Source organism: Natator depressus, chromosome 4 (assembly GCF_965152275.1).
Source record: "Natator depressus isolate rNatDep1 chromosome 4, rNatDep2.hap1, whole genome shotgun sequence".
Lineage (NCBI taxonomy): Eukaryota > Metazoa > Chordata > Testudines > Cheloniidae > Natator > Natator depressus.
In genome coordinates, this window is record NC_134237.1 from 83,939,415 (window position 1) to 83,965,625 (window position 26,211).

A 26,211-nucleotide genomic window follows, 5' to 3' on the forward strand; every position below is an offset into this window, starting at 1 on the left:
ATTTCCCTTTCTTTTAAGGTTAGTAACTTAGTGTGAACGTGTAATACATCATCTCCGTGGACTTGTGCAGCAAGGTAACAAAGGGTGGCACTCATGTAAATCTGTAAATAAACATGCTGTGTTCTGCAAGTGACAATGCAAATAAGTGCTATAAGTGTGAGCATGGAGTATAGTAAGGATTTCAGAAATTTTAAACAATCCTTTCCATGAACTTGAACTCTCCCAGGATTAGTGTTTTCCTGCCAATTAGACACTGTGTCTACTAGTTCCTGTCACTGGGAACGGGATGGAAGCTTTAACAATGGGACTGGACATCCAATCAGCCTTTTCATTATTACCTCAAATGGACTAGGTGCTCCACCTACCCATGTAAAGATCAGCACTGCATGCCTATCACTGCCCAGAAAAGGGACACAATTCTTTTTTCCTCATCTTGCTTTGTGACTGGCAATGTTTCCTGAGCCCTTTTGTGGATATGGAAGTTAATCCTGAGACTTTTTAAAAAGAACCCTAAAATACAGCCAAGTAATGTCTAAATTCTGTAACTAAAATCTCTTCAATAATCATGTACTTAAACATTCCAGAGTATGAACTCTTGTCAATTAACATTAATTAAACTGTATGGTTTCTGTATTTAATGTTCAGCAACTAGATATGCTTCTGGACTGCTGTTAAACAAAATTAATCTCTTGAACTCATGCCTAGTTCAGCCAAAGAATGAGAGAATATTGCAAATGGCCAGCACTGAATTAACACATCATTTACTGTATCACCTATTTATAGGCCCTAGAGAGTGGTGTCTAAGACACTGGTATGAAAATGTAAACTGTGCCAAAAAAAATGCTATCTTGTGAATACTAGTCTGTGACTAGAACGAGGAGTACTTGTGGCACCTTAGAGACTAACCAATTTATTTGGGCATAAGCTTTTGTGGGCTAAAACCCACTTCATCGGATGCATGCAGTGGAAAATACGGTAGGAAGAGGTTTTAGCCCACGAAAGCTTATGCCCAAATAAATTGGTTAGTCTCTAAGGTGCCACAAGTACTCCTGGTTCTTTTTGCTGATACAGACTAACACGGCTGCCACTCTGAAGTCTGTGACTGTTACAATTACTTTTAAAGGAATATAAACTACCCGGTACTTATTTCTTTCCCCTCTGCTCCAATCAAAAATATAAAGGTAGGGAAAATGTAGATTTTGCTCTGGTTTGGTTATTTCTGGGGCTTCTAATATAAATGAAGTCAAACTCTAAATCATAGTAGTAGTTCCTCTCTCTCTTTTTTTTTTTTTTTTTTTTTTTTTTTTGTTTGTTGAGAATCTGACATTTCGTTCAGGGTAAAGTGGTGATGGGCACCAGGTCAAAAGCCTAAGAAAAGTAAAAACTTAAATATTACCCCAACTGAAGTGTACTTTAAAAACACTAATGCAAACACTTCATTTCTGTTTTACTAGAAATATTTTCCTATGAACAATTCTGTGCAATTATTTAGTCCCAGCATTAACTGACTTCACTAAAGCAAGTTTAAAATATTTTTAGAACACTTTCAATCTACATATGCCTAAAGAAAACTGTACTGGTGAGCTTAATCTTTCTGGTCATAAACCGACTAGAGAGATTCCACCCACAGGTAGTGGTTATTCTATCGATGGCTTGAAGGTTCCATACTGTGTATGAGATGCTGATACAGGGGCAATTTATATGTGGAGGTTTTTTGTTTGCTCCTGTGTCAGCACTTGCAATAAAAACTCAGATAGTGTAGGCAAAGGGAAGAACCTACATTTTGTAGGTATATGAACATAAGCGGTACATGGTCAATGCATGCTGTTATATCTAGGTGTTCTGAGCTAGTCAGCTGTTAGTGCCCAATGTTGTTTTTTCAACAGATACTGTATTTTAAAACCATTATCTTGTCATCTAAATGCTAAAAGCAATTGCAGAACGCACAGAATCAAAGAAGTTGTTCATTAGTGTTCGACTGCAGCTGTTGGTGCTAATTGGAAAGAGGTATGCCCATCCAATGGCAATATAAATCTGACCTATGTGAAAACTAGGATGTCAGTGGGACTTTTAAACTCCAGCTTCGATAGGTCAGGTCTAGATGTCTTCTAGAGTAATTCAAATTGTTGAATCACTTCGTGGCTGAGACTTCTACAGCAGTGTACTTGACACCAAGATATTCCAAAAACTACCCTTAGAATTTGGACTGGTAATGACTTGGAGGCTGAGTGGAAAGTTCTGTGATATGTTTTACACTAAAAGTCAAAATATCAAGTTGGTGGTGTGTGTCTTCCTGTACTTTAACCCTCAAACCCCTTGTCAGCAAACATTGGGAACATGAGGTATCAGATTATTCCTGTAGCTGAACTATATTTAAAAATAGACACGTTCTTTAGCTGGCTTATGTTCAGGACCTATATTCAAACAAGGTGAAAGTGATCCTGTATAAGTCGGGCCTGTGTTTTCCAGTTGTAATGTTGGGGGGGAGGGAGGGGTTAAAATCCATATCAAACTACTAAATTATACAGAAAAATCTAAGCCTGACGTTGGGTGCCTTACTGGCTAGCAGTAGGAGGATTACTCTGTATGCCACAGGGCAACCAAATGCCTCAATTGACGACAGGTTTCATTTATAAGACTTGAATTTTTAAGGGATAGGGTCAGGTTCAAAATTCTATTTAAGGAATTCTATTTTAGACTAAAATTAATTTACACTTAAGGAATTAACGGAAAGTGAGAGATCAGTTTAGTCTTAATTTGGACAATGAAAACATGCTGTTCAGTTGCACTTAGTTTTTAGTCTTTTGGATTCTCATAAGTTTTACTGGGTACAGAAAACCCAGTACACTGCTGCAATGTATCGCTGGTCCCAAACGCTATGGGGAATATCAAATAAAAGTAGCCCTGACCTTGTTCAAGGTTCTATTGTGCTAGGTGAATAAGTAATGCAGAACCTGCCCAAAAGTACACAATTCAGTCTCTTGACAAGATACAAAAGGTGGATGAAACAAATAAGGAAGGGGATGATGTGATGGAAGGACATATCAGTAAAAAGACTACACTTTGCACAGAGGCGATGGTTTCAGTATTGGCTCGTATACACTCGGTGTGTATTTCCTGGAGACAAAACCACATGATGCTTAATCATAGTGGGGTGTATACTAATAAAGGAGCCTTCCAACTCACTGCACCATGATATGGGGCAAGTGGTTGCTTTGAGAAATAGCTTCATTAATACATACGGAAGACAGTTGGAGAGTCCTGTCCTGACCTAACAGATCCTTCCTGTGAGGATGCAGAAGAGCCAAATACTGCTGGGATCACCCCCAGGTTCTAATACTGAAGTTAAGGAGTACTCCAAGAGCTGCAAGCATGGGAAGAGTACGCCTACTCATGGGGGTGGTCAAACTATTGACTCTGTTGAACACGCACTGGGTCAGTCTTGGAGGCGGCAATGGTACTTGCTAACATATTATGTGAATCTGTGGCTGTGAGGATAACCCGCCACTATCAACACATTGGACAAAATGAAAAAAGAAAAAGAGTACTTGTGGCACCTTAGAGACTAACCAGTTTATTTGAGCATGAGCTTTCGTGAGCTACAGCTCACTTCATCGGATGCATAGGTGCCACAAGTACTCCTTTTCTTTTTATGAATACAGACTAACACGGCTGTTACTCTGAAATGGACAAAATGAATAATCTTATTCCCTGCTGCAGATGGACTTGCCTTATTATTTGGCTCCCTTCTATCTCTCCTTGTCTTTTGGCCTCAGTGAAGGAGCACAATGTGACAACAGGCAGCAGATGATTCCTATTATTCACAGGTATTGTGCTTTGAATGCTGTAACTACTTGGGCTGTATGTCATATGCTTGGAAAACGTCTGCCAAAGCATCAGCTTCCCTTCCACCATTTTCTTCATCTGGTGACATATTGGAGTTTTAACGCTCCATGTGTTGGCCTGGCTTTGCTTAGCACACTGCTATCCAGTGTTTATTCCTGTTCCTTTCCAATCAAGCACAGAAAAGTGGAGGCCTGAGCTTTTGTATCAGCAGACTGGCCTCTAAGGCTTCTCTTAAAGCCTTTTAAAGACAAAGTTGTAATAAAAAGTTAATGTACTATATTTGTAAACTACTTGTTCAGTGTCAGTTAATATTCAAAGAACCTGGTTAAAGATTCTGGCTTGCTGGCTAAAGAGTTGTCGTCCTCTGAGTATGCTAAAAGGGTGATCAGCTTCTAAATACCTATCCTTGGTGCTTCTCTTGTATATGTACTTAGTGTGAAAGCTTTTCCTGTACAAGAAAAGTCCGTATCTTACTAGAGCACAATTCTCTGAGGAGGGATCTCATTTTTCTAATAATGTGCAATAGAGTATAGCTGCAAATACCTTGAGGTTTCTTGATACCAAAAGGTTTATTAGCGGAGATGTCCACATCAATACTATTTCTGGGTCGGACTAACTAAGGAGCTGAGATTGCATGCTTGAGGGAGGGAAGTAGGTGAATGTATTTTTGTATTACAGAAGCAGTCTACTTTTGTCAGGACTGTAAGGATTTCCAGGTATTTATTACATACTAGGAGTGAGACTAAACAAACTTCCAGAAGACACAGGTGAAACCATGGGGTTCATGAGTTGAGCAGACTGATCCCTATTGATAAACTGACGAAATTTCTAAAAAGAGTTGTAAAGCGCTTTGGTTAGTAAGAATATATGTATTATTAATCTATATGTATATAATCAGTTTTTCTAGAGCTCTTTACAATATGGTTAAAGAATCTAGTGGAGGTAAGCCTCCAGTCAAGTTTTATGAAAGCTCCATGCTCTGGGTTCCTTTGTGAGGCAGAGACAGACTTGCTGCTTATAGTACTGTACTTTTTTTAATACATAACATTTAATTTGACCTGAAACAAAATACTGGGTTTTTTAGACTTATTTAAACAATTAAAGAAAAGTTCGAAATGAAAAATCATTTTGAATCAAAACACTTGAATTTTTAGGTTTTTCTTTTCCACTGAAGCAATTCAGCAAAATGGTATCGCCGGATCTGTGTTTTGTTTCAAAAAAGTTGCAGTCAAAATTTTGCCCAGCTGGCTATGTAGGCATTTCTGTCCTGCTGGAGCTAAGGAATTCTCATTTCCAGGCTTCAGTCACCAGGTGTTTTTTTTTTCCACCATATTACGAATCCATCCTTCCATCTGGAGGTGGACTAGAATTAAACTGCTCCATGCTGAGCTGCTGCTGATTGCCGTGAAATTTACAAGACTTGTACAGCTACCCTGCAAGTTGGGTGCAATATAAGAGATTAAACTTCTTCTATTACAGAGACTTGGAGAGTGCACACACGCTTCTTTTCTGGGCCCCAAAACAGTGTTTTATGTTCCATCTGAGTCTGTGGCAGCAGTAACCACTTCCAAAGCTGTGCTGAGAGCAATGATGCTGGTGTGCAAAGGTGTGTTGGCACAAGTTGTTATAAAACCATTCATTTTCCAGCTTTGTTTCTAGTGAAAGATTTTTTTTATATGCTGAAAAAACAGCTTTTTAGGGGATAAATCAAATAATGGAGTGGTAAAGTTCTTCAGTTGCCAACAATGGAAAAAGAATTCGCTATCACGAGAGAGATTTCAGTGTTCAGAAAAGTTAAGGGTAAAGTTACTAACTCAGATAACAAATTTCTGAACTCCCCTGTGCTTTGTTGTCTGACACACATAAGCCTACAACTATGTAAAAACACTAGTTTTCAATTTACTATCTCAACTATTTAGAAAGTCTGTCAAAATTTAAATGCCTCTTCCTTTAAGATTTCACATTCAATTCTGGAAATTCTAAAGTTTTGAGAAACTAATATCCAAACTAAAGAATATCTCTTCTCCCCACCCCCATCATTGAGTTTCCTTGTTGTCTTACATTCTGACTGATCAAGTTCTCAAGAAATCACTATGAGGGAAAGCTAATTTAGTCTAAGTCCCTCCCATTCTCCTATTGGATACTGATAGGCTAACCAGTTGCTCACTTTGTCATATTGAACTCCTTGTCTTTCACTGTAAATAAGCTATGGAACTTGAAGTGCTACAGATGAATGTCTGTGTACAAGTATCTTTTCTTAAAGTCATGAGATGCTTGGCAACCTAGTCTATGATGCAGTGTTGAGAGTTCAAGGAACATTCTTTAGTTTGAAAAAGTCACTAAGCTGAGCTCTTTTATTGCTGCATGGCTGAGTTGATCTTTGAAAACAGAAAACTTATGAGAGGACTTCCTATGCAGTCTGGCATTTGGATTTTTCCTACTCTAGTAGCAGCTTGCGTGTTACTGAGCAGAGCTTTTGGCAAATACCCGAATCTGATGACAACTTCTCCTTTAAAAACCCAGTGTTCTGATAACTCTGGCAAGTAACTTATGGGTTTTGTCTCTTTCATGTGGGAGGAATTATGATGTGTTCTGAAAAGCATGAGCAGTTTCCCAAGCCTAAAAACATAGCTCTTAAAGCTGATTGTGCTATAAATGTGAAGTGAGGTGTACATCTCTTGCTGTTTGTCTTCTGTGGTTAGCAGAGACTATACTTCCATTTCTTGAATTATGTGCTTGAATACAAAACAAGGTTAATATTTCAGGCACCATATTGATTATTGTAGTTTTCTCAAGAGAGGAAACTTACAAACTTCTGTGTCTGACTGTCACTTAATGCTACAGTGCATTTAAGACCCTGGAAAACATTATGAAATGAAGCAAACAGTTAAAACTAAGTATTAGTGGCTTTTGTTAATAAAAACATGTCCCACTAGGAAAACAACTAAGGAAATTGGAACTGATTTACTGTATGTTGGCTGATGCATTGTATCCTGTGAAGCTGGCTGATGTGATGGCAAAAGCTAGTGTGATATGCTCCCCTTTTTTAAGGTATGGGAGAACTATTGAACTACTGCTTTTAAATGGAGTGTGAGAGAAATCTGGTTAAAACTGGTCAGTCGTATTTTCTTCATGCTCCAGAAAATTTCAAGCAATCTTTAAAGCCACTTTAATAACCCTATCAGTGTAAAAAGTGTGATCTCTGATCTGCTTTTAATCAGAATACCGAACATGTCCAAAGAGAAACTTGGTAAGTGTGTGCTTTACTTAATACAGTATTAATAGTATTTGTATTGCAGTAGTGCCTAGGAGTCTGTCATAGACCAGCACCCTATTGTGCTAGGCAATGTATAAATACTTAACAAAAGACCGTCCTGACTGAAATGAACACTTCAGATGTGATGTGAGGGAGTTTGAATGTACAATACTCCCACCTGAATATGCAACAGAATCACATTTTTATGCTCAAAACATTATTTGCTAGTGATCTGTGTCTGGCCCAGGTTTTGGGAAGACTAGAGAATCCTTACAGCTCACTGACTGATTCTCAATCTGGATAAGACTGAGGAGGTGCTGAGAAAAAACTGGAAAATGTTGCAAGGATCTATAATCCCTTTCTAAATGAGGATGTTTGACTGTCACTTGTTACATGAGCTAGCAATGTAGAGGATAGGTTGGATTAAGGAATACACACTATATGCCTGCATATAAGGCCCCAGCTCCTGGAGTCATAAGTCAGATTCTAAGGTTCTCATACTTGTGAAGAACAGTCGTTTTTTTTGTTTTTGAATAGTGACCAGAGTGTAACCAGTGTAATGATGTTCGCTGCAGTCTATAAACAGTCTCTAATAACTGTCCTCTGTATCCCAATAGAATGTTCACTCCAAGACGCTGCTCGCGTGTTTTCTCAATACCTCCCCAGCAATGTGGCAGAATGCAATAGGCCAAGCTCACTGAAGCAGGTACATTCCCCCATCTGCCCCCAGCAGGTGTGTAAATATTGAGGATCACCCTACTGTTACATAGGGTTGCCAAGTCCCCTATTACAAGGGATGTCGCCCTAAATAAAAAATTGCCTGTCTTGTACTAAATCAGTAAGAGGTGTCTTTTATCCTCTATTTCAACAGCAGGGAGCCAGTACACACACAGGTAGATCTTTCCACTTCCCTGCTGACCCTGGCCCTTCAGTGATGCGTAGGGAAAGCAGACAGGGCTGCACTCAAGGGTCAGGGTCAAGAAGGCAGTGGAAAGATTCACTCATGCACACTGGCGGCTGCTGGACAGGGCCTCCTGATGACTCCAGTACTTGAGCGTGGGCCCAATCTGCTTTCCTTGCACAGGCTGTGTCTGGTAGAGCAAATGGATGGGGCTGCATGTGTTGGAGCTGCACTGAAGGGTCAAGTGTCTCTCTCCTCTCCAGTTCCCTAGCTGACATCCCCTCCGAACCCATGTGAGCCCAGCTGGAGCTGGCACCAAGCTTGCGTGCAGCAGGATGCCAGAGTCCCAGCTGCTCTGAGGCATGCAAGGAGCTCCGCACACTCAGGGGCGGTCACGGGAGGAAGCCAGCAGGGCAGTGGGTGGGGCTGGATTAATCAGGGCAGCATGGTGTCCTGGTGGAGGTGGCAGGAGCCTGGCATGGCCTGGCCCAGCAGTGGGGCTTCTGCTGCCTGGTGCTAGGCTCTTGGAGGGCTTTGCTTGCCTATCCCATACTCTGCACATGCAGTGCCATGCAGATCTGTTGCAGTGAACCAGCGTCGGGCATTGTGTCCTTCCCCATCTTGGAGAGAAGCACTGAGCACGAACAACACAGACATGTGAGTAGCACAGAGGCTGGGCACTGGCTGCTCCCATGTGGAGACTCTGGAGCTACTGGGAGGAAAACCTCCTGGACACCAGGAGTCTGAACAGAAACTAGGAAAATTTGGCAAACATGGGGGGCTCTATCTGTCCAGACACCTGCTTGATTGTGCCACAGAATCTCTGCACATTATCACACAATGGATTTCTCACTTGTTGGTTTTGCTCTTGTTTCTTAACTGATGCCTTAGTGCCTTTGTTTGATCATAAGCACCATGAGCGTAGTCCTTGTATTTGGCTCTGGACATTCTCTGCCCAGACTGAGAAGGGAAAGTCCAGCCTTCCTCTGTGCTCGTGATTCACTGATGTTCTCCAACTCTTAGCTTCTCTGTATGTATGCAGTGGCATACCCCATGTATGTGGAGGCCATATCCATGTGATAAACTGGATACATAGCAACATTGTTTTGCAATCATTTAATAAAGTTGTATTACAGTAGCACCCAACTGAGAGAGACATCCCCAGGGCCACGCACTGTACAAGTGAGTGAGCCCCTGCTGTCAGGAATTTGCAGCTGACAGGGCGGGAGGGAAGCCAGGGTCAGGAAGTAGTGCTGTCTAGCAGAGGAGTCAGTATTCCTGGGCTGTAGCCTCCCCACTTGCAAAGTCTCTGCCAGCGTCCCCAGCAGAGGTGCATAACTGCTGGTCCGTGGGTACTGCAGCAGTGTGGGAGTGAGATGGGCAGGGAGCCTGATCCTGACACCAAGACCACCTTCAGTGCTGCAGAAAGCAGCAAGAAATACCCCTGGCAAATGTAGGTGAGTACGGCTTATTGAAGATATCAGGAGAAGCAGTAGGCACCGGCTCCATGGGTGCTCCAGGGCTGGAGCACCCACAGGGAAAAATTAGCGGGTGCTCTGCACCCACTGGCAGCCAAGCTCCCCTCCCCAGCGCGCCATGTCCCCACTCCTCTGCCTACCTCCCAGCGCTTCCACTATAGCAAGACAGACAGTAGAGCCCTAGAAGCTGCCAAAGAAACCGGAACCCTCATTTTCCTGGGACTCCTGGAACCACAAACTGAGTGGAGGCTAGGAGGCAGCAAAACAGCATCAGCAACTCAGGGTCTAATTGTTTGGAGCTGTGACTCATGTGCCCTATGGCAGTAGGTTGTAGAAAGTGATACATTTCAGTCAAGGCTGTCTATATCCAGGGCAAAAATTCAGGTCACCTGGCTAAGCTGACATGCCCTGTAAGCAGGGGAATGGGAATAAGATCAGAAGATCCTCACTTGGCTAACAAGCGGTTCCTCCCTTAGGCAGGCCCCCTTGCTTACCTGATCCATCAGGAAGTTAGCAAAGCTTTCCTCCCATTGTTTGCATGGAAAGTTGAACACTGTCAGTTCTCTGGCCAGGCTTTCTGCTGATATGTTCCCCTTTTTCTCTCATGTCCAACGTGGCTAGGAAGATAATTCAGGACCAAGCAACAGTAGTGCTCTGGCCCAGATTCTCGTTTCCTCCAGGCTTTTGGATCTCATTTATCAGAGTACTCTTATCCAGACATTCAACATTTGAGTCTTGCTGCCTGAAACCTGAGCAATCTTTCACCTGTATGAATGCTGTTCCAAGGAGTGAGTAGCTCAGATACAGGAAGCCTTCAAATGACTCACAGAATAGCTTGGACAATATGGTGTGTATGAAAGAAACTAAATCCTATATACCTTAGGATAGAAATGTCAAATTTTAATTCTACTTAACTTCCTCCTGTCTCAGGTCTGTAAAGGATGCAGCAATGGTGAAATGTGGAGTATTAACACCTTGTTGCTATTAATACAGAATTGAGTTTCTTCTAGTAGTAGGAATAGGAGAATCTTTCATCTCTTTCTGACTTCACTCAACCACTTCCTAATAAACTCACTTTTCTTAATTTTTTGGGCAATGGCATGTCTGGCCGGGTTGATCTGGCCTGGGACACTTTTTTTGTCATCAGTAGGGTGACCAGATAGCAAGTGTTGGGAAAAAATGTGCCCCTTGCGGGGGGGAGTGGTGGCAGTGGTGGTGGGCGGGAGGAATAACTTCATATGTATATAATACAGCCCCTAATATCGGGATGGTCCCAATAATATCTGGACATCTGGTCACCCTAGTCATCGGTCACTTTAAAAGTTGGTAGGTAAACAAAGGGTTACTTAAGGATATCCATGTCATCCAAACAATCACATACTACTGCTGCTTATAACTCGGCATTTTATTCATAAGCCTGGGAAGTCTAGCTGGTGCAATCATGTCGTAGAAAGGCATGTTTTAAACTAATATACACCTCATAAGGTCTTCCAAGGATTAGTAAAATGTGGACCGCATTGCCATCAGCAAGCAAATGGCATAAAGTTACAAGGATTTCACTGAATCCAGTTGCTGCACATGGGTGAATTACTTACCATCTGCTTGACTTGGGAGTGGGGATGAAAGCTAACTGAGGCTCCGTTTCTTATAGCCTGGGAAAGGCTAACCAAAGAGATGTCAGAGAGCTGTCACCTGTTAATCATATTGGCAATTTAGTTGGGGTCAGTCATGCTGGACTGTTGCTTCTTCCAGTGTGTATGAATTATGGTAAGAAGAGTGCTTATTTTCTTGCTCTCAGAATGCAACTTGTATCTTCTTAGTACAGTAACTCCTCACTTAACAGGTTTCAGAGTAGCAGTCGTGTTAGTCTGTATCCGCAAAAAGAACAGGAGTACTTGTGGCACCTTAGACACTAACAAATTTATTAGAGCATAAGCTTTCGTGGGCTACGGCCCACTTCATCGGATGCCTAGAATGGAACATATAGTAAGAAGATGGTTATGGATATATACAGAGAAGGTGGAAGTTGGCATACAAACTGTAAGAGGCTAATTAATTAAAATGAGCTATTATCAGCAGGAGAAAAAAAAACTTCTGTAGTGAAAATCAAGATGGCCCATTTAGACAGTTGACAAGAAGGTGTGAGGATACTTAACATAGGGAAATAGATTCAATATGTGTAATGACCCAGCCACTCCCAGTCTCTATTCAAACCCAAGTTAATGTTATCTAGTTTGCATATTAATTCAAGCTCAGCAGTTTCTCGTTGGAGTCTGTTTTTGAAGCTTTATGTTCCTGAAAAATATGACTTGTTTCCTTCCCCACTCTGAACTCTAGGGTACAGATGTGGGGACCCACATGAAAGACCCCATAAGCTTATCCTTAGCAGCTTAGGTTAAAAACTTCCCCAAGGTACAAACTTTGCCTTGTCCTTGAACAGTATGCTGCCGCCACCACCAAGCATTTTAAACAAAGAACAGGGAAAGAGACCACTTGAAGACATCTTCCTCCAAAATATCCCCCTAAGCCCTACACACCCCATTTCCTGGGGAGGGTTGAGAATAATATCCTAACCAATTTGTTACAAAATCATCAAAGACCCAAACCCCTGGATCTTGGAACAATGGAAAAATCAGTCAGGTTCTTAAAAGAAGGATTTTATTTTAAAAAAAAAAAAAAGGTAAAAATCATCTCTGTAAAATCAGGATGGAAAATACTTTCAGGGTATTCAGATTCAAAACACAGAGGATCCCCCTCTGGGCAAATTCTTAAAGTTACAGAAAACAGGAATAAACCTCCTTCTTAACACATAAAACAAAAGATAAACTAATCCGCCTTGCTTGGCTTACCTATACTGGTTGCAATATTGGAGACTTGGATTAGGATGGGTTGGAGAAGATGGATTTCTGTCTGGCCTCTCTGTCCCAAGAGAGATCAAACACGTAAAACAAAGAGCACAAAACAAAAGCCTTCCTTCCCCAAGATTTGAAAGTATCTTGTCCCCTTATTGGTCGTTTGGGTCAGGTGCCAGCCAGGTTATCTGAGCTTCTTAACCCTTCACAGGTAACAGGATGTTGCCTCTGGCCAGGAGGGATTTTATAGCACTGTGTACAGAAAGGAGGTTACCCTTCTCTTTATATTTATGACAATGTTAAGCAAATCTAATTTCCCCATAAGAATTAATGTAAATAGGGGGGTTAGGTTCCAGGGAATATTTTTTCGCAGACAAAAGGCATTATATACATTTTAAACAAGTAAATGAATACAGGTATTACACAGGCTGGCAGCCCCCTATCAACTTCCCTACACCCCGCCCGCGGATCAGCGTCTTCCCCCTGCTCTCCCCGCCTCCTGCCTGCGGCAATCAGCTGGTTTGCGACTTGTAGCAGGCAGGAGCTCCCACCTGTTGAGGAGCATATGTCATCAAACGAGTGCAAGAAGTGTCCCTGCAGTCACTTCCTCTTCACTGGGGAGCTCTGCCATGTGAGTGGGAGCTGAGCATGTTTTCAGACATCCTTCATACTTTGTAGGGCCTCAGCCAGAGGAGAGATCCTTGTTGCTGCTCTCCTTCCCCTGACTCTCCATAGAAGAGGGGTCCTTAGACAATGCCTCCGGTCTGGCTTTTGTTGAAGACATAGGGACCCCTTCTCCTGATGGAGGCTCTCTATAGGCCCTCTCCTCATCCAAAAGGAAAAACAAGAAGTACTGACTGACCTTGGATAGGATGAGAAGTAAATGAGGAGTGTTTGGAGGAATTTTGTGATAAGTAGAAGACTGGGGAGTGGAAAGAACCAGGTGATTGGGGCAGGAAGAGATAGTTGAGAAGGAGTTAGGATAGATCAAGTATTCCGACAAACTTGACACTATTCAAGGGAAAAATCAATAGGGAAAGAGTTGCATTAAAGAAACTGAAAAGACCGAATTAGAAATGTCCTTCAAGGCAAAAATGACGCAGTAATTTTTTCCGAGTTTAAACACAACGTTTTTAAGATAGAAGACATTCCAAAAAATGGAGAGTGGAAAAAGAGAGAGACAAAGAAGCTATCAGCTCCTATGTGAGTAAAAAGACAGCTGTCTCGTGAGAACCAAAACTTGTTAGCCGCCTTTCTCCATTAATGAACCACTGGTTGAAAGAGATGGGTGTAGAATGTTTCTTTGAAAATAGAGGAAAACAAAGTGCTTGTGCCTGATCTTTGCCTGTGCCTCCCAACACTTACATAAAAGCTAATGGCTGGCTTTTTTTTGTATCCTGCAATCTTGTAGTTTCTGTGTATTGAATAATCTGAGTCTGTTCTTTTTGAGCGCTTTAAACTTCAATTTGATGTTTGTTTTCAGCAAATAGCGATTGCGCCCTATATCTGCTCCTCTGAATACTCGTGTCCAACACTGATGTTAGTCAGAGGTGGAAAACATAGTCCATCTGGTGAAATCCATGTCTTTTTGTGTATTGGAAGAATGTTTTTCGGCACAAAATTCAAGAAGTCTTGTGCTGTTGTCTGTGGGCCGATGACTGTTTCCCAACCTCTTCTTTCATTTCTGATCTGGGTATTAAAATCTCACATAACAAGGAGGTAAACCATTGTGGTATAACTTTGTTTTTTCTCCTGATAGTATCATACCTTGATCTTTCCATCTAACTTCACAAAGTCCTAATATGTCAATTTTATATCTATCAATTTCTTTGATTAGCTGTGCTAATTTTCCTGCACTATGTAGCAGTCATACATTCCAGGTGGCTATGGATGTATTCTTTTTGGCTGTCAGAATTTGTACTATCAAGTGGGTGACTTCCCAATGGATTTGGTCATCCACTGTCATATGCGCATCTGAATGCTTTCCATCCTCAGGCCATGATTTTTGGTTTATGTGGGTTATGTAAGTAGTTTAGAACTTTTTTTTTATTTATTTTTAATGGTGACAGGAAGCTGCCACATTGATCAACCCTTCTCCTTTTTGATCTGGGCTTGGGACTGGCACTGGCGGAGTTCTATCCAACATTAAACAGTGTTAAACAAGGTCTGGTATACAGAGATCTTAGCCTGCTTAATACCATGGCGCAAACACCACTAAAAATCCTTTTAACCTTTCATTAAAGTATAGAAAAGAAGGAAAAACAAAGGATTTAAAATGTTAAATATTGAAGTATTTCATTTTACCCTTTCTTGTTCCCTTTTCCCTCTAGAGACTTTCTAAAAAGTCTTATATAGTATCAAAGATGGTGGCAACTGTCCTTTCGGGGGCTGGGGTGAGGGAAGTTAGTTGAGATGAGCTAGAGCTGTTAAAGTCCAATTCCATTGAATCTCAGGTGATGGTTGGGATTTCAGCTGGACCTAGTAGGGTTGGTGATGTCATGTGGCTCCTTCTCTGGCCCAGTCTGCTCAGGACATCTTTCATTATCAAGATGACATAGGCCCAGGGTCCCAGGAAATGGTGGAGGTTACAGCCATGATGATGAAGCTCACTCCGGTAGCTTCAGTCTCTTCCTCCCCCTCCCCCCCAAAGTCTTTCTTTAAAGACCCACACTGTCTTATTTACCAAGCATGATCTTAACACAGTACTTGAGTCATGGGTCTTTTTGTTTAGACTAATTTAGTCTCTCTCCTTTTCATATTTTTCCCATCAACATATGTTGCGATATCTTATGAACTTTTGCATACTTTTTACAATTGAGCTCACTATTAGAGTAAATTTGTAGGCTCATTTCTCATAACAGGTCCTGCAGGGACTGATCATTGGTGCCATGCTATTTACCACTTTTATTAGTGACCTGGAAGAAAGCATAAAATTATTACTCATTTTAGTTTGTTGGTAACAAAGATTGGTGAAGAGGTAAATAATGAAAAGAACACGTCACTGATACCAAGCAATCTAGATTGCTCTGTAAGCTGGGCACAAGGAAACAATATGCATTATAATATGGCCAAAATATGAAGTCATACACTTGAGAACAAATAAATCAGGCTGTGCTTACAGGATGGGGGACTCTATCCTGGGAAGCAGTGACCTTTTTTAAAAAAAAAAAAAAATGAGACACACACCTGGGGTCAAGGTGAATAATCAGCTGAACATGAGACCCGATGCAACAGTGTGGCTGAAGGACTAAAGTGGTCTGGGGATAGATAAACCGGGAATCACAAGTAGGAATAGAGAAATTTTATATTTAAGGCTGCGAGTTTGTCACGGATTCCATGACTTTCTGTGACCTCCATGACTTCTGCAGCGGCTGGTGCTGGGGCAGTGTGGGGCCCCTGTGCAGCTCCCCGCCAGCAGCAGAGTTTGGATATGGGAGGGGGTTGGGGCACAGGGCAAGATGAGGTGGGCTTTGGGTGGCGCTTACCTGGGGGGCTCCCTGGAAGCGGTGACATTCCCCCTTGCTCAGCTGCTAGGCGGAAGCGTGGTCAGGCAGCTCTGCGCACTGTCTCCGCCCAGAGCACTGGCTTCGCAGCTCCCATTGGCTGGGAACAATTTATGAAGGGTTTTGGTGGATTCTCCATCACTGGCAACTTTTTAAATCAAGATTGGATGTGTTTCTAAAACATGTGTTCTAAGAATTATATGGGCAAGTTCTACAGTTTGTTACATGGGAAGTCAGACTAGATGATCACACTGGTCCCTTCTGGCCCTAGAATTTACAAATCTACAGTAGGCCACATATAGCAGTTATGTGTGCTATTTGTACATTTATTACTTTGAAAATTTGATCAGTTGCCATTTTGTAACACCAACTGCTACATGAATGGAGCTGCTATTGAAGGCCTGGAACATGGTCTTAAGTAACTGTTACAAGTGAGCCAAACTCATCAAAGTTGAATGGGAATCTCAGTGTACTCTTTTAAATGAAAAATGTAGATTTGTGAAAACAAACTTTTTGTGGGAACGTACTAGTTTCAACTAAACATTTTTACCAGGAAATAATTAAATATTATTGTAGTAGGGACTTGAAGGTGGGTGTCTCAGATTCCTAGTGAATATACTAATCACGAGGCTGTTGGCCATTTGTGGTAGGTGTTTCTGGCTTTTAACTGAAAAACTTCAAAAGGTCTCCGGCTCATTCTGATGAGGAATGCAAGGGTTGGTGGGTTTGTTTGTTCGTTTGTTTGTGTTCCATTTTAAATTTCTCTACTCATCATAGTCTGCCTTTCAATAAACAGTTTTTCATTCAATGGTGCATTGGATCTCAAAGAATTATTTTCTGCACAAATATACAGAAATGATTTGTGTGCTGTTTAATCTTGTTTCCTATGACTTCAGCATTAAACTGATTGAATTGGATATGGTCATACGTTGGCTATATTGTTCAGCAGATTTTCTGTTTAATAAAGTTAGAATGCAAAATAATCACTTAGTGCACTTGTAAAGTAAGACAGTAAAATAAAATGCATACATGCTTCACCAAATGCATTTTTAGGAGTATATCTTGTCTAATTTTGTGCAGATATTTATAGCAAGCACTAGTTAACGCTGTCATTAAGGTTATCCATGTCTTTCTGATATGACCTTTTCAGTCAATTCAAACTCTGCTGTTGGTCTGAAAACTTTGAAGTCTTGTAGCTGAGTGTCAACTCTCACTAAACATTGCAGCGAAAACAGCTCAGCCTCTAGTGAGAGTGGAAAGAAAACTTTTATAGGAAAATAATGTAAATCTTCTTAATAGTTCTAATCAGAATTTGCTGGAAGGGGTAGGTACGTATCCATGAAATTGTCTTCTGAGGTATTGTGGGAAAACCAGTTTTGATATGATGAATGAATATTTAAAAAGCATCCTTTGTGCATGGACATAAATGTTACTACTGTAAACAGTAAAAGGGCTATTCATCAACAATTGACCAACCTTACTCAGGAAGGCAGAGGGGACTAGCATGCATGATTAACTGACTGTGCAGTGACCACTTCTTCTGTTTCCAAAGTGTGGACCCCTTTGGTTTCTAGTCAAATTGATACAAAAAAATCCATAACTAGATCTAAAATTGTTAAGATTGCATGCACAGGTAAGCATTCAAATCAGGAAATAACTTTGTTCTTTTGCTGTATTATCTTAAATTACATGATTGCATGCTATATTTTGAATAAAAACTGTTTTTATAGCTTGTCAAATTATGCGGGGGGGGGGGTAGCCCTTGCCTAATTCACTGTAGCTATTTTATGCGAGGTCTCTTATAGACTGCTACTCATACTACACGATGATAGATGCCAAGAATTTAGGTCAGCATGGTCACGTAAGTCTGTAATCTAGACTACAATGTAGTCACAACACAGGGCTGTAGTACAATTTACACACTGAGAAAACTTAAGTTTATGTATGCAACATTAATTTAACCATTTGACTCAAGTGACTGTGACAGGTATGTAACCTTAACGTTCTTGACACAGCTTTTTTAATGGATTATATAAGCACCGCAGCGATCTTCTCATTTTACATTAATACTGTTTATGCTCTCAATGGCTGTGCAATACTTGATGCACATCAGGACTGCCCCCAAGTCATGTCTGTCAAAAAGGAGGGTGTGTTCAACACTTTTTTTCTGTTAGTACAAAACACAGCAATGTAGCTGGCCAAGTTTGTTTATATGTAAACACTTTGATTGTCTGTGGGGGGGGGGGGGAAGGGTATATAGTTGCAACTCATGCTAACTCAGGTGACCTTCAGTATCCTATAGAAACTTGCACTTGCATACAGCAATTCTTAAAAGCGTTATGAATAGGGTCCTACCAGTAGGGCCTTATGAATAGAGCCTCTTCTCAGTGCCCCTCTGTTCATTGCTTTGCTCCTCTGTGCTTATGGTGACTATAAAAAGGTGAGAAAGGAAGGTCACAAGGACTTCTATATACTAGTCTCCTCCCTTTTCCTCATAGCAGGCATTTTACACTGATTAGGTTGGGAGACACTTATAGCTCATTGCAGTACTGGTTGACAAGTTTTGACCTGAACAGTGATTGATATGAAATGTGCTCTCACTACATGAGAGTGAAACAGGGAGGTATAAAATACTTTGTGGGCACAGACGTATGTCTCAAACACGCAATTACAAAAAGCCAGAATATTTTCTTGATATGGGAAAAACAGGATGCTTAGGGCATTGTAAAAAGTTTGGGACATCCTATAAAAAACTAGGATGCAGGTCTCCTTAAGAGAGAGCCTCGTGGTGGTTCAGAAATCTCCAGCTACTTGTTGAGAAATATTAACCGTTGATGACTCTACCAAAATATTCATCAGCTGTATGAATTTTCAGCAGAGGAGGCACACCTAGTACAGCTTTAAACAGCTGATCATTTTAAATGCAGAATAATAAAAATGAAGGATGTGTATAGGCAACATTTTCACTGATTCCTGATTTCGGAGTAGCAGCCGTGTTAGTCTGTATTCGCAAAAAGAAAAAGGAGGACTTGTGGCACCTTAAAGACTAACCAATTTATTTGAGCGTAAGCTTTTGTGAGCTACAGCTCACTTCATCGGATGCAGTGAGGTGTAGCTCACGAAAGCTTACGCTCAAATAAATTGGTTAGTCTCTAAGGTGCCACAAGTACTCCTTTTTCTTTTTACTGATTCCTGAGTTACTCAGTTTTGTTTTCTGGCTTCCAGTTACCACACAGCTGCTTTTCAGTTTCAGAAAATATTGACACATTGTGGACAGCTACTTGACACTTTGTCTCCCCCGTTAAATGCAGGAGGGGTACTGGAGTTGTGCGGGGGGTGGAAATGAAGGTTATAATCCAGATTTACTTGTTTAAGAAGTTACCTTTTTGTTAGCAGATACTCTGGAATGTTTATCTGGTAGGGCTGTTGAACATTTTAATTTGATTACTTTTTAAGGCAAAAGGATTTCCATTTGTAAAAATTACAGATTTTTTGACGGCTAAGCAGCCTATGAAATGTCTAGTATTGTATTCTGGTTCAGCTAACTTGCATGTCTCTTTTTAATTTTAGAATACATAAGGGGCTCAAGTTGTAGAACATTTGTGGATATACTTGAAGAGCACATAAGCAAGAGGAACTGCATCTTGAGTGTCTTATAACAAAATTGAACTGTTCTGGGGTCAAGCTTTGCATTCTCCAACACTCAGAAGAACCTGCGTTTTCTAGAATTTTAAGTGAAAATAAGATGACAAAAGTTTAAAATTAAAACTGAGAATGAATGTTGAAAAATCAGAGAATAAGGCCAAGAATGGCTTGCAGTATCCCTTGTTTATCAGCAATGAAAATGGAAATAAGTTTACATGTAACACAACTACACCACCCTCAAGTAATCATACCACCAATATAAATGGAAATTCAGCTAGTCAATGTAATAAAATGGCTGAGCATGAAGATAACCTGGATTTTAAGGATATAAATGATTTCACAACTATTTCTTTAAACCAGGAATGTATTGGAGTACTTGATCTACAAAAGACTGGGGATGAATTTATCTGTAGGAGGGCTTCATTGCGTGATACTGATGCCACATTTGTGTCTTCTGCAACTGAACAGGCTTGTATTTATGTCTTGAACCATAACTTAAAGGAACCAACCAGCCTCCTAAAAGAGAACCTTGCCCTAAAAGGAGTGCAGAATCAAAGTACTGAGCAACCAGTGCCTTATAGACAGATTGACTGTAACTGTGCAATGCGTGTTACCCCTTTGGAATGGAGCAAAAACTCTGAAATCGAAAATGAAGTAGGTTGTGCTCATGTGGCATTAGATGTCTCTAGTGTCAATGAATCTCTTGGTATGGTTAAAAACCAGGAGGAAACTATGGGAAGTGAAAATCAAGATGCATTTCTCCCTCTGACATTCATCTCTTCTGATAAAATGTGTGCGAGAAAAAGTTTTGATACAAGTAGCCCTGAAAAACCTCCTAGTTCGTCTGTGCTGGAAGCTTCAGGGGGCCCAAAAGCATCAAATTATTGTTCAGATTTGGTAGTACCACCTCTTGCTTCTCCAGATGTTGGAGGGGTTAGTGAACAACCTTTAAAAGGCACCAATTATGTCAATGTAGCACCACAAAATAGAGTGTCTCAAGAAATGGAAATGCAGTCCTTAAAACTAGTTGGTGAATGGGTAGATTGTCACTCTAAGAATTCAGTGTCACCAGAGCATTTTAATATGGACAAAGATTCAAAAAAGTATTTGCATAGCACACCTGAACATGCTGAAACTGACACATCTCCAACCAGAATGGTAATTAATTACTCTGTAAATGATTTATGTGCTCTGCCAGTACAGAGTTTTGATCTAAGTATAGACCAAGAACAGGTGATAGATAGAGTGAGTGATCATTCAACCAAAGAACAAAATGTCTGTGCTAAAAACACTGCTTTCCAAGATGCACATGGGTATTTTGCAGTGTCTGAATCAATAGAAAGTAGTATATCAAAGCCAGAAGGGGCTGCTACAGCTGGGCTGAAATGTGAGGCAACTTTTGTGGTCTTCAGTCCAACAGCTGGTGAAACCAGTCCTGATTCATGTATTTCTACGTCTATGACAGGATCAAAAAAACCAGAATTTTCTGTTTCAGCTTTGGCAGAAGCTGGAGATGGGCCTTTTAAATTGGGAAAGAGTGATGCATTAATGAGAGGATGCAATAGAAAGATTTCACTTAAAACCAGTTCTGAACAAATTGCAATGAAACCAAAAAACCGGTCTCCTATTGTTTCTACTATAACCAAAGCTAGAAAAGCTGAGATAGTTAGCTTTCCAAAACCAAACTTTAAAAACGTGAAGCCAAAAGTTATATCCAGAGCTGTGTTACAGTCAAAAGATAATGCTTCATTAAAAATATCCCCGAGATCCCCTCAACTCTCTACTGCCTCATCACCTTCACCAGTTTCTTCCCCAAGGCAATTGCCCTCTTCCATCAAAGCATTGAGGGAAAAACGTGATTTAGACAGAGATACTAAAGCAGAAATACCAATGACTAAGCCTCATAAGCAAGCTCTTAATAAACAGCTGTTTCCTAGCCAAGTTATACATGCTACAACTCATTCAAAGAACGCTTCTCACAAAATTCCAAAAACACTTTCAGTAAAGCAGACTCCAGAAGACATTGACAAAGCAAGCTCCTCCAATTCAACATCCTCCTCGGTTTCTGCTGCAGTTGTAACATGTGTACAGAACTCAAAAGGGAAATTGAATGACAAAATGAAAAGCAGAATGTCCTTGGCACAGCCTTGTGTCACAAGCACCTACTGGAGTGGAGCTGAAAATGGGCAAAATTGCAATTTGGGAACTCTTTTGGAAATGGAAGAGCTAATAAAAGATCCAGCAAATGAAACATTTGAAGTTGGCCCTGTTCCCTTGGTAAGTTTATGCATCTACTGTTCAATTAACTGATTTGCATGTGTTAAATCTGGAAATGTACATTGTACAGCCATGAATGGAAATTGAGATGTATATTTAAAAAAAAATCTGTAAATCTCAATACAACCTTGACTATGGAGTTAATTCTCCCTCCATAATACTGAGGGAGAGGGAAGATTTTGAAAGGAATCCTGCCATCTCAGTTGTTTGCTAACCACTTAAACCACGCATCTACATAACTTTTTTTTTTTTTTTTTTGGTGGCAAATTTTGTTATTTAGAAGAGAGAGTCACTGGTTACACTAGCTCAGCTAAACAAATATCAAGTCTAAAATGTATTTGTCATGACTTCATTATCTCACTGATAGTGAGTGTGTGTGTGTCTTCCTTTGTAATATTTGCCAGCAGGCACCCCTTTGAATAGGTTAGGAGAGGTATAGTCTAAGCAACTGACTGGGAGCCAGGAACTCTGGTCTAGGGTGAAATCCTGGCCTCATGGAAGTCAATGACAAAATTCCGATTGACTTCAATAATGCCAGGATTTTACCTACTGTCCCTTTAGGTTCTTATACTGTACCCATGACCACGTTATGGTTCAATTCCTTTGGTCTTTATTGCCTTGAGTAAGACAGTTAAACTGAGACAGAGTTTATCACCTGTAAAATATGCTGGCAGTTTAGTACATTTGACACTTGGATGAATTCAAGGCTAAAATAATATTCTGTTATGAGTAAGAATTCTAGCTGTTTAACAAATTTGAAAGTTTGATTTCTCATGGTTTCTGAGGGAGGTATACATCACACTGTCAAGATTTTAAGGTTGGAAAGTCCCTGGACTAAATTCCCTCTGCTTAGATGGAATAATTGGAATATTGCACTGGAGTTTCTTTAATCAAGTTCTCATGGGGGAAAGTGATCTCGTCTTTAGTACAAATTTCTGGAAATGCATCTGAACTGTGGCTCAAGTCAAAGTGGGTTTGGTTCCCCTCTTAGTATGATCAAATCAGTGTGGACAAAAATGCACAAAATGCGCAGGAGCATGACTAGGTGCTTACATTTTGATACCTATTCCTATACTATATGAGCTTCTGAGCTTGTGCCTGTTAAAAATGAGAGAGTTCTGTGGTGAAACTAGTGCAGTAACAAATATGGCATTCAGTTTGAGCCAGTGGCTACCTCTTTGATGTGCCCTGCATCCACTCCTCAAGTTACATTAAGTATAGTCTCCTCTGGGTGTGACGGATCTGCGTAAATAATTCTTTTAACACATTCAGTAAGTATCCTTTATTGAGATTCTGATTGCTGGTAACTTTCCTTAAATGACCAAACTGGCAATATTTTATGTTAATGTAGCCATGAAGACTTGTAGGATGCCACTAACTGCATTTCCTTCAGTTCTTTAGCCCACATGTGAACTACTACTTTACCATGAATTTATTTTGAAATAAACTACTTGATTCTTACCTGTACCCAAACAAACCAGACATTCAGAATTAGATTTAAATTAAACCTAAGTTGCAACACTTTTTTTCTTTTGGCACAGACTTTAATGTAGGTATCCGTGACCAATTTGAAATTTTTAGTGTCCCCTCATATCCCAACCCATTATGTGACCTCTAAAAACGAATTATGTACATGCACATGCAGTGGATAACATTCATCTGTGTGTGTTCCTTTCCTGGACCAAATGATAACAAGCACCTGCTTGAAATCACTTGCCTTTGCGACTAGTTTTCTTTCTGGTAATTGATGCTAAACGCCCCCCACCTACTTTATAAGCTAGCAGTGAAACAACTTGTTCTTACAATAACGTTGTGTTTTACAGGTTTCTTCAGCTAAAACTGGGGCAGCACAAGGAAAAAATATACACAAGGAAGGCCCTATCAGTCTTAGAAGTATACCTGCCCCCAAGGTGAAAGTGGTGCCTTCTGTGTTTCGCTCTAGGCGAGGAAGTGAAAATAAAAATGTGTGCGCAACTAAAATGTCATCTCCTCAAAGAGCTGTTTTGCCATCAAGTTCTGGTAAGAGAATTTCTATTAGGGTAACCGACTCCTTAAAAACAAGGCATTAAACTTTACCATTATTCCAATAGGTTAGTTTTATAACGTTAGTGACTAAGATATGTGACAGATCTGAACCCAGTCAGGAGTGCTGGAAACCACACAAAGGTTAAAGCAAGAACAGTAACAGTCCAAGCATCTCAATGTGTATCAACACTCTGGAAGCTTCTCTTTTATTTAGTTTAGTCTGGGTTTCCTCTTATGAAAATGTCGTCAGAAATATTACTTGTGGTGGCTTTTGCCAGTGCAGATACTGGTGCATTAAAGCTGAGGAAATTGCTCTGTTTTCATGGACTACACGAAAAAATGTGGGAGGGCAGTCACTTTAGGTTGCTGTTGACCTGATTTAGGCCTGATCAGGTGGTCTAGAAGAGTCTCTGGCCCTAAATAACTTCTTCCCTATCCTCTTTCCTCTAAATAGGAGGCAGCGGTTATATGACAGCCCGTGTCTACTAGATTTCTATCTTCAGTGTCCATAAATCTAATGTAGAAACAAGAGGCTACTTGGATGAGTCTGAATTGTACAGTATTTGCATCTTTCACTTGGATGCATGATGATATAATTAAATTTGCAAAAACCAGTTTGTAGGTTCATTAGTCCCTAACAGGGCTTTACGAGAATGAGGAACTGGATTACAGACTACATCTACAACTAGCTCTCACCAGCTTCAAAGCACAGTTTTCATGACACTGGAGGGGCACCATTTTTAGGGTTAAACCTGATTTCTATCCCAACTATAAATCTCTGATTTAGCCATATTCCAATTCAATGTCTTCAAATCTCATCCAGTAAAGAATGCCCGAAGGAGGGTGTGGCAATATTGTGAGGAAAAGATATTAAGATTAAATATGTATAGGTTTGCTAAGTGAAAATAGAACTGAAATCATTGGAAAGTTGTGAAAGCCAGAGAGAACAACTTACGATACCACACATACAAAACTTTGTGATACCGTTCAACAACTCCCCATGTTCATCTCAAGGGATTTCATAGGAGCCCAATTGCTTAGACTGAACAAAACACGAACTTGTACAATCCTCCATTTGCAAGGAAAGGGACTGAGTGAATTGATGAAATGAGGGGCTCGAATTCGTTGGCCTACTGGCCATTCAGCCTCAGACTGATTCTTCAGGGCTTCCTTCTGTTAGTCTTCCAGTTGACTAGTCAGACTTGGTAGTTGTAGACAACTAGTTCAGTTGTACAGTAAAAGCCCAGAAGGTTCTAGTAAGTGACATAGTTGATCTTACTTGTTGCGATAACGTAACTAATTACAAAGGTAGTTGGAACATAAAGGACTGAACTTGTAATATACTATAATTTGAAAAGCATACTCCCAACCCAGAAAAACTTGCTCTGCATTTTGCTTGACTTTCTCCCACCCAATTTATTATTTTAAAAAAGCACAAAATGCTCTCCTTAATTATACATGTGGTGAAGCATGTTAAAATCCTTCTCCACAGCCCTTTTGAAGGAGAAAACCGGTCAAATCAAGTGACTAGAGCTTGTTTCTGACTTCCCTTGCCCAGTATTATGGCAAATATTTTTTTCAGCCTTTCATAGTTTCCCAAGGAGAACAGTAAGATTCTTTGATCAGCTGCAGCATACTCTAATGGTATAATAGAAAAATTAATATGAAATCTAACATCTATTCAAATAGCTTTCCCTATACAACAGTGAATATTTTTAAACAGCTTTATTAGAAATGTATTTCAAGAAAGCTTCAAGTAACAATTGAAATATTGACCCAGTCATTCATTCATAATGGAAAAATACTTCCTTTTTAACTAATTTATCACTTCTCTTTATCTATGAATGAGTAATTTAGAAAAGTTCCAATAGTTAAAACTAGAACAGAAACTAGGCTGTAACAGTACAAGGCAGTCTTAGATCACTGAATGTATGCCATTTATTGTACAAAGAATGGCTTGTCTAATAGAATTGAAACCAACTGAGTTTCCATTGTCCCTACGCACAACTGGTAAAGGTGACAGGTAACCAGTCTTTCCTATAAAGTTTACGTATACTTCGCGTTTTAACCATGGAGGCCAATCTTATTTCAAAGAACCATACAGTAAAGAGCTGGAATGACGAGAGCCAGGAAAACCATTTGCAGCAAACAATGTTTAATTTACCTCTTGTGTTCAATGTCTGAACAGAGCTATGTCTACAGATTACCTCTTAAGTTTTTTGTTTTTTTTTAAAGTTCTGCCTCATTATTTAGTACTATGCAAGGCTTTACTAAGTACTAAGAAGCTAACATACTTCCCAGATACTTTGATCTGAAAGCATGTTTTCAGGCTGTTTTCAGAAGCCTAGCAGAGAGGGTTCACATATATGCAAACCACCCCCCCGCCCCCAGCCTCCCAAATGCTTGCACATGCTCGCTGCTAAAAATC

The 26,211-nt window shown here is 40.3% G+C and overlaps 1 protein-coding gene across 3 annotated transcripts in view; it reads left to right on the forward strand.

Annotated features, from left to right (window-relative positions):
• MTUS1 (microtubule associated scaffold protein 1) overlaps positions 1-26,211 on the forward strand; it is a 190,351-nt gene that overhangs the window by 17,886 nt on the left and 146,254 nt on the right. For all 3 annotated transcript variants that reach the window (XM_074951328.1, XM_074951327.1, XM_074951326.1), the window contains exons 2-3: positions 19,407-21,758; positions 23,582-23,777. In XM_074951328.1, the coding sequence (XP_074807429.1) occupies positions 19,611-21,758; positions 23,582-23,777 (2,344 nt within the window). In that variant the 5' untranslated portion in view covers positions 19,407-19,610. The remainder of the gene's footprint in view (positions 1-19,406; positions 21,759-23,581; positions 23,778-26,211) is intronic.